Source organism: Epinephelus moara, chromosome 1 (genome assembly GCF_006386435.1).
Source record: "Epinephelus moara isolate mb chromosome 1, YSFRI_EMoa_1.0, whole genome shotgun sequence".
NCBI classification, from domain to species: domain Eukaryota; kingdom Metazoa; phylum Chordata; class Actinopteri; order Perciformes; family Serranidae; genus Epinephelus; species Epinephelus moara.
The window spans coordinates 50,120,083-50,129,865 of record NC_065506.1 but is presented as its reverse complement, the minus strand read 5'-3'; the positions used below and the strand labels follow the sequence as shown (position 1 = coordinate 50,129,865).

The 9,783-nt window shown below is 43.6% G+C and overlaps 1 protein-coding gene across 1 annotated transcript in view; it reads left to right on the top strand.

The window, feature by feature from the left end:
- LOC126401176 (ras-related protein Rab-8B) overlaps positions 1–9,783 on the top strand; it is a 28,226-nt gene that overhangs the window by 2,685 nt on the left and 15,758 nt on the right. The window contains exons 2-3 of the mRNA XM_050062322.1: positions 8,642–8,702; positions 8,819–8,879. Coding sequence (XP_049918279.1) covers positions 8,642–8,702; positions 8,819–8,879 — 122 coding nt within the window. The remainder of the gene's footprint in view (positions 1–8,641; positions 8,703–8,818; positions 8,880–9,783) is intronic.

Here is a 9,783-nt window from a genome sequence, read left to right as displayed (position 1 = left end):
TGTGTGTGTGTGTGTGTGTGTGTGTGTGTGTGTGTGTGTGTGTGTGTGTGTGTGTGTGTTTCCGGTGCGTCAGAACGAGCTGAGCTCAGTGTGCGTCGCTCATCTGTCTTCCTGGTGGAAACAGGAAGTGGGAACTGTCTTTTTTTTGTCTACACCGTGCTGCTGGTTCTGTGTGTGTGTGTGTGTGTGTGTGTGTGTGTGTGTGTGTGTGTTGTTCAGACTCAGATACACAGTGAAACTGAAGTGACAGCAGAAGTGGAAACACTTAGATTTTCAGCTGACGTTATATTTTCTCATGTTTTATTAACAGTTTGAGCTCCAAATCAAACTGAAGTCATTTAAACTACAGACGTCAGTTTGGTTCAACACACATTATAACTGGTGACTGACTAGTTAAACTAAACTAACAGGTTCATTTTGAAGAAAACAAAATGACGTGTTGTGTTGTGTTGTGAAATAGAGGAGACTCAGGGCTGAACATGAACACAGGAAGTCAGCTGTGTCAGAGCGCAACGACTCATGCAGATGTCTGGTTGTGTGTAAAATAAATATGATGTGTAACGTCAGCTGAATATAAAGTTGGGTCTGTATCACTGAAGCTGTGTGAGCGTGTGTGAGCGCCAACAGGACTGATGAGACAAATGTGACATGATGATGATGATGATGATGATGATGATGATGTGTCCTCCAGTCTCTCCCTGTTCAGCTGCTGTATGAATGTTGAATGAGCTCCCACAATCCTCTGCTGCTGTGTCAGACAGAGGATGCACTGTCACCACGCTGCCAGGGGTCAGCTGACCTCCGACTGTGTGTGTGTGTGTGTGTGTGTGTGTGTGTGTGTGTGTGTGTGTGTGTGTGTGAATGAATGAATGAAGAGTTTATCAGTGATGTGAAACCAGATCTCCTGGATGGAGTTACTGGCACATTTGGCTCCATCAACACAATAACACAGTAATATACAGTAATCATAAACAAATATTCAGTAATGTAAAATAATATAGAAAAACAAACAATAATAAACAATAATAATTAATAATAGACAGTATTAGCAAAGCTCTTGAGATCACAGACCTGTGCACAGGGAGAGGCTCTACATGTATCTCACCTCCCATCACCTCTGTCAGCACTGTTAGCATTGTTAGCACTGTTAGCATTGTTAGCACTGTTAGCTGTTAGCTGCCGGCTCAGCCTCCTCCATGTTGAGAGCCATTTGCCAGGGTTCCTACGCAAGTATGGAAAGTATGGAAAAGTATGGAAATAAATTTGATCAATTTCCAGGTATTAAAAAGTATGGAAAATGAAAAATAAAGTATGGAAAAATATTTATTTATTTTGTTTCCAGACTATTACCACTGTTCTAAAATACTGTTTTCTAAAATAGAAAATTAGGTATTTCCAAAAATAATTTAATCAATCCGGATCGTGTTTTATGCCGGGCCAGGCACAGTTTGTGTGAGAGCAAACGTCTCAGAGAACATACCGCCCCTTTTACCTGATTGACAAGTGGTATGTCCAGTCCGCTACATGCTGCGCTATGTAGAGGAGAGGAGAGAGCTCTGTCTTACCTCTTCATAAACTCAAAAAAAACTAAAGTCATATTATTTTGCGCGACGGACACTTCATATAATAACATGACAATATATTATTTATGGTGTTATGTCATCGTGTCATTTCTGTCTCTACATGGTCACGTGTTAACAATTCTCCTCTGCTCTCTGCATCGCGCACGGCGGAGTTTCGCCACACACACAGGTGAGCACGCTAGAGCGGCTCGGGCCGCATTTTCCTGACCAAACCTGACCCCGAGCCCGGTGCAGTTTGTCAGCTGACAAAGTTATTGAAATGGACACTGTGTAAATAACCAGCAACAAACGCACAGACAAACACGCTACTCGCACAGCAGCGCTGCACTCTTGGTGCTGAGCTTGTGTTGTGTTCAGGCGTTGTCACGTAAATAACAACTTCCAACACTTAAATAGGTCATAGCACAAAACAGCAGCATGTCAAGTGACTTTTTACTGCTATTATATTCAATAAAATTGTATGTTCCTAAATCTCGAGACACCTCATATGTAAGCTAGACAGACATTTCACCTGCTCATTACTGTGCACACATGTACTGTATGTACTTAGTCCTAAAGAGCCCTTCTGGTGCCAGTAGATACACAGAAACATCCCAGCAGGCTGTGCTTTGCAAGCATACAAAAAGTTTCACGCATGTGAAAATTATTTTTAATGCGTGTGCTTCACCTCCGCTGCTACAACTCCATCCTAGGGGAAACACTGCTGTGTGCATTTTGTGCAACAGGTGGATGTGGTAGTCTACTGGTAGAGTAGAGAGAGAGCTAAGTAGTGTTGAAGTACAGTAGAGCAGGGCAGAGAGATGGAAGCAAAATATATTAAACCCGGTGTTAATAAAGCAGAACTGGAGAGAGGGGTGAAAAATAAATAGAGGTGGGCATGGCTCAAGTAGGGCGCAAAATTATAGACGGAGAACGATTGACAAAGATTGCCACTGCCACTGAGTTTTTATTTGCATGCCATTATGGTACTTGGCTACAATCGCCTATTAAGAATAATTAAATATGATGTGAAATATGATACACTGATATATTTACTCAGATGTCACATATTCTCTGAAAAAAAAAACGCAGAGAAGTCTGGAAATTAGGGTATGGAAAAGTATGGAATTTTGAAATTCCAAATGTGTAGGAACCCTGATTTGCAGACGATCCTGCCTCCAGTCCTTTAAATCTGGACTTTAAATAGACGGCGCTCAGCAGCACTGTGGTCACCTGTCAGTCACCCTGTTTATCTGTTGTCATGATTACATCACTGTCATCAACATGTCAGCAGTGTCGCTGCTGTAGCTGCAGAAGGTGGAGAAAGATCAACAGAGAAACCAGCGGAGCTAACATCCAATCACAGAGACGTGTCTGATTAGTCGTAGCCAATGACAGCACAGTAGGTGTTTTTGCCAGAGTGCTCTGAACTCCTCGAGTTGAAAAAAATTAAGCTCAGAGCAGAGAAGTGCCCCATGTCATCTACGCCTTTTCCCCATTGTCCAATGGGATGATTTGAGGGGCGGGGCTTCTGTGGTGGCCATGACAACAACTTTACAGTTGGTAAACAATGGAGGAGAAACTGGTGGTAGTGGTTGCTGGATACCCAGAGCTATACGAGCCGATGATAGACAGCAGGTTGTAGTGCTGCACGATTAATCTAATCGCAGTCGCGATGTCAGGCTGTGCGATGACATAACCGCATAAAAGGCTGTGATTTGTGATTTAATGTAAATAAATGTTCATGTGTGTGCCTGTGAACGTGACTGCCTCTCTTGTAGTGTGTGGAGTTTGTTGACATCACGCCCACAAGCTATCCTGGTGCGTGCAGCCGGCGTGCAGCAGTGACCAACACAGACGCTGAAGAAGAGCATGAGCTCGACCATGAACAGGCTGAGTTGGTGGCGAAAAAAACGTCTGTTACATGGCGATACTTTGGATTCAGGTACGGCGACGTTGAACAGAAAGACGTGCTGTGTGAAAGTTTAAAAGTTAAAGTCGCCACGTCCGGCGGCAACACGACCAATCTATATCAGCACTTGAGACAGCACAGAGAAAGGTAGGAAGAGTGCATGTGAGAGAAAGACAAGCCGTGTAACGTTCAAGACAAAGAGACAACTGAAAGACACCAGAGCCTCATAAAACAACATCCAAGCACAGTTACGCAAACATCTGCAAGTGTCACAGGGAAATCACGGACTCCATAACAAACTATATAACAAATGAAAAATTGAGCAACTTTGCTCGGTTGACACTTGACACGCTGCTGTGTTGTGCTATGGCGTGCTGGAATTTGTCATTTACGTGACAATGCCTGAACGCAGCACAGTATCGCTCCGCTGTGTGTACAGTGTCGTGCTGCGCTGCTGTGTGAGCAGCATGTTTGACTGTGCTCGGTCTGTTGATGGTCATTGACTCACTGTCTGTCCATAACAGTAACTCTGTCAGGTCAGTGCCCCCTGATATAATGTAGGGAAACACTGGATCAAGCAACAAGACTCACGATACCATTTATTTATTATATTGTAATCACAATCGCACATTTTTATCAAATCGTGCAGCACTAGCAGGTTGTCAAACTGCCCCTGAGTCATCCTAAAATCTGCCTGTAAACGTCCATGATGGAGGAGATGTAAACGTCCATGATGGAGGAGAAGCTCCTGGACCAACTGGTGGTACTCCCCATGATCCAGCCTGTTTTTTAGGGTCTCATGTACCCACACAGATCTCTGTTTATCTGCTGACAGCCTACTGTCCGACTGTTTGTTTTATGTGATGGATTATATGTCTGGCGCTGTGATGTCACTTTTTCTGACATGGACAGTCAATCAGCTGAGAAAAATCTGTCAGAACAGTCAACAATAAAATGAGCTGTAGAAGGGAAGAGGAGAGGAGGAAGGAGATGAGGAGGGAAGAGGAGGAGGTCATTGACCTGCTCTGCTGCACGTTTCCGTAACAACCAGCAGCGACTGAGTTTCACTTCCTGATAACAGTGTAAGAGGAGAAAAAATAAAAGAGGGAGAAGTTCATAGGAAATGAGAGAGTGAAAGATTTTCTCTCTGCTGGGAACATGAGTTTAGTTTTTTACACTTTAGGCCTTTTTTAACGATTGTTTGATAAATGAGATTAACTTGTGATTAAAGTTAGAATAAGGAGAGCAGACGTCAGTTATGAGTAGATTTAATTACAGTTTGCTCTTTGCACTGTGTTAAACAGGATAACTCTGCCAGTCTCTGTCGTCTGTCGCTGTAACAGACCTCATTATTAATTAGAGTTAATCATGTAGTAGCGTTAGAGCTAAAGTTGATCACTTTCATGTCGTATTTACTGAGACTGACCCTCCATCCACACAGTGATATACATGAGCCAGTCTGTGTCCCTCTTCTTCTGATTGCTTCTGATGGCATTACATTTTATGTTTTTATTCATGTAACCAGGAAGTCCCACTGACATTGAACATCTCTTTTACAACAGAGACCTGGCCGAGGCAGCAGCCAATCAGAACACATTTGAAATGCAACAAATACAACATATAACACAAAAATCCACAATAAAACAACACTGATTTAAACCTCAGGAAAAACAAGCTCATGTCTCTGTCACATGTTCCGTATGATGACCTCACATTCATCCATGTGTTTCTCACTTTAAATCTTTTTGAAGATTGCTCCATGTCCAAGGTGCAGAGTAGGAAAATGCAGTTTTTCCTGGATCTGTTAAAACCCTGCGTGAATAGAGTCACGAGCGCCGCACTGAAAACAACCAATCAGAATCGAGCAGCCTGTAACACAGCTGTCAATCATGTCAGTCACTGTCATGAGTCATGAACTGAGGTCAAAGTGTTAAACGAGGCAGCGCTGATCACATATTATAAGATTCTGTGTCGTCTTGTTTCAGCCCTGGCTCGTCTCCTGTCCCTCTGCAGAGACACTTTCAGACAGTTTTCTTCATTAAAGTTATTAACTGCAGTTTGAAATAACGGCTGAGCTGCTGTTAATGATGGTATTTATTTCTTTACTCACACTGACATCATCTCTTCAGACCTCTGTTGACTCTCAGCATGCAGACGGGTGCCTCAGTCACTTTTAGTTTAACATGGGGATACATGATAATATCAGCACATCATCAGTATCGGCCGATATCAGCTTTAAAACGAACGATCAGAATCAGCCCTGTGTCTTTTTCTTATTCAGCACAATGAGTGAATATCACAGACACTGAACAGTGTTTCATGTCTCCATCTGCTGGTGGGCCGTCACCATCACAGTCTGCAAGTATGATATGACGTTAGTTCACCACAGAAGACACTTGGTGACGATCACTGACATCAGGTTGGAAATAGTGGATATATCAATGTCGGTATTGGTCAAATAATTTGTTACATATCGGCACATCAGATATCTGAAAAAAAAAAAACAGTATCGTGCATCCTCAGTTTTACAGCTGGATCATGACGTCCACAGACCGACTTCAGATCAGTGAGAGCTACTATGGTGGTTTCACCTTCATATCTACAGCTCTGTGTCTCTGCAGCAGCTCTGTGTCTCTGCAGCAGCTCTGTGTCTCTGCAGCAACTCTGTGTCTCTGCAGCTCTGTGTCTCTGCAGCAGCTCTGTGTCTCTGCAGCAGCTCTGTGTCTCTGCAGCTCTGTGTCTCTGCAGCACTGTGTCTCTGCAGCTCTGTGTCTCTGCAGCTCTGTGTCTCTGCATCAGCTCTGTGTCTCTGCAGCAGCACTGTGTTTCTGCAGCAGCTCTGTGTCTCTGCAGCTCTGTGTCTCTGCAGCAGCTCTGTGTCTCTGCAGCAGCTCTGTGTCTCTGCAGCAGCTCTGTGTCTCTGCAGCAGCTCTGTGTCTCTGCAGCAGCACTGTGTCTCTGCAGCAGCACTGTGTCTCTGCAGCAGCTCTGTGTCTCTGCAGCAGCACTGTGTCTCTGCAGCAGCTCTGTGTCTCTGCAGCTCTGTGTCTCTGCAGCAGCTCTGTGTCTCTGCAGCAACTCTTTGTCTCTGCAGCTCTGTGTCTCTGCAGCTCTGTGTCTCTGCAGCTCTGTGTCTCTGCATCAGCTCCGTGTCTCTGCAGCAGCTCTGTGTCTCTGCAGCAACTCTTTGTCTCTGCAGCTCTGTGTCTCTGCAGCTCTGTGTCTCTGCAGCTCCGTGTCTCTGCATCAGCTCCGTGTCTCTGCAGCAGCTCTGTGTCAGGGTGTATGTTCACTATTTTCTTTAAAGTTTTAAACTATTAATTAACTGAGAAAATACTTGTCTTCTTTGGTTGGTTTCAGTTGTTACATGTTTAGTTTTTAGTGTTTCTTCTTGTAATCGGACTACTTGTTGTTGACGTCTTCTGTCATTGGTTGAACGTGTTGCTGGAGGACACTGTGGAAGGTCAATCTGTTCAGGGAATCAAACCAACATCCAGCTGGGCGAGCTGAGGACAATGGACCAGAGACGGTCAGTGTGACGAAGGGGGAACATGGACAGAGCTTCAGACTTCAGTAGCTGGTTCTGGGATTTGAACCAGCATCACAAGTAGCTCCTCCATGTTTCCTCCTCTGAGCCCGCCTCAGGAAACGCAGGAGGAAACAGAGCTGTCAGACGTTCAGACTTCCTGTCAGCAGCTTCTTGGAAACAGAGTTATACTTCTCACAGGCAGGAAGGAACGTTTGCTCCCATTTGTTTGTTAAAAATATCTGACTTCCTGTCAGAGACACGCCCGGTCAGCTGACAGCTTAAACACACAGGGCTGAGAAACAAACGCACCTCAGGTGGGTGGAGTCAACTGTGTCAAGATTTATTTCACTGTGAGAGGAAGAAATCTGAAGTGTCCCTCAGCAGGACGGTGTCCCTCAGCAGGACAGAGTTCTGTCCACAGCCACAGACATGATGTCATAACTGAAGACCACATGTAGGAAATCAAACCCATCAGGCTCCAGGAGGCCGTTTGTATTTTTACGAGTCAGAAACTTCAAACTGATGCTGACGAGCTGTGTTTGGCCTCAGGTGATAGCTGTGATGTTTCTGGGGGTTCGTATTATTTAGCATCATGATGACATAGCTGATATTTGTCTCTGACACAGACGATAGCTGACAAGTCTGAAGTCAGTTTCTGTGAGTTCAGAGGAGTCTCAGGCGTGCTGTGAGCTAAATGCTAATACCAGCATGCTAACATGCTAATATTTACAATAGAATAGAAAGCCTTTATTGTCACTGCACATTAACACAGGTGCTGCCTATACAACAAAATTGCGGGAGCTGCTTCTAAGGTGCAGACGAGAAATACAGGTAATAATTACGTTTGCATAGCAAATAACATTCATGCAACAGGATTGTTGTTTGTTGTTTGTTGTAACACAGGACAATAAATAAAACACAATATAGAATAAGGAGCACAGAATAATGTGTGTGTTTGGGGGGGTGGTTAGTGTGTGTGTGTGTGTGTGTGTGTGTGTGTGTGTGAAGAAGCTGTCTCTGAGCCTGTTGGTCCTGGTTCTGATGGACCTGTGGCGCCTGCCTGAGTGTCTCTGATGACTTATGTGATGGTTTACATGTCATCCTGGACACTGACAGCATCTGTAAGAAGGCAAACAGCTGTTCTTTTGAAGGACGCTGAAGAGTTTTGATGAAGATCGGACGATGATGAAAATATTGTGTTCTGCTCTTATTGAGTCTGTTCTTTCTTCTAACGCCGCCTGTTGGTACGTTAATCTGAAGCTTAAAAACACAAACAAGTTGTGCTGTAACATCACTGGTGTTACTTTGATATCCCACAGTATCAGTGTGAAGAGAGGGTCGCCTCTACAGCTCCGTCAGTTGTCTCAGACCTAAGCATCCGCTCCATGTTGAGGTTCAGATGCTTCATCAGGGTCAGCCTCTCTCAGCGCTGTATATATGTCTTTAGTTTGTGTCTTATTGTGACCTTGGACTGTTAATATTTGTGAATAATGTTTTTCTTTCCATGGTCAACATGTTAGCTTAGCGTCGCATGCTAACATGTTGAGGCTACAGTGTTTGTGCTGATGGTGTGTGTTGTTAGTCCTGAAGGTGGCGCTGTAGCCTGACATCAGTCTGTTTCTCTGACTTGTGTTTCAGGAATCGACTTTAAAATCAGGACGATCGAACTGGACGGGAAGAAAATCAAACTTCAGATCTGGTGAGTTCGATCGATCAAACACTGATCAGTGATTCTGTCAGTCAGGATCAATACATCAGATCAATACTCTGTGCTGTCACAAGTTAATAACATGTTGGTGCTTTGTGTCCCTGCAGGGACACCGCTGGTCAGGAGAGGTTCAGGACCATCACCACAGCCTATTACAGAGGAGCCATGGTAAGACACGCCCCCTCCTCCTGACCTCACTGCTGCTGGACACATGAAAACAACAACAACAACAATAATAATGATAATGCTGTAAAGCCCTGTGAGGCAAATTGTGATTTGTGATGGTGGGCTTTATAAATAAAATTGATTGATTGAATTGATTGGTAAGTACAAGTCTAAAAAGAGGTTTTGACAAAATACATGAAATATAAACTTAAATAAAACACAGTTTGATAAAGAAGATGATTTAAATCAGGAGGTGTTCATTGAGTCTGTGCATTGAAAGTATAAATGTTTGGCTCTGAGCTCTGATGATGTCACGTCTGTGTTTAATGATGGAGGGCATTAAATTGTTTTAGCTGCTCACAAGTCACAGTGTTGATATTTGATAAACAACCACATTAAGATTAAATTAAAATGTGTTTACAGGCGTTTTTATCAGCAGCGACTCAACTCTGCAGCACGTCCCTCATTAAGAGCAAAACTGACTGTGAGCATGTTAAAAATGACTCGGGGTGTTGGTGGCTTAGTGGTAGAGCAGGCGCCCCATGTACAAGACTGTTGCCGCAGTGGCCCGGGTTCGACTTCAGCCTGTGGCCCTTTCAATCAATCAATCAATTTTATTTATAAAGCCCAATATCACAAATCACAATTTGCCTCACAGGGCTTTACAGCATACGACATCCCTCTGTCCTTATGACCCTCACAGCTGATCAGGAAAAACTCCCCAAAAAACCCTTTTTTTCAACATACCATACTATGAATTTTTTCAACATACTATAATATAATTTTTTTAGACAGACTATACTATGACTTTTTTTCAACATACCATACTATGAATTTTTTCAACATACTATAATAGAAATTTTTTGGACATTCCCCTAACGGGGAAAAAAAACGGTAGAAACCTCAG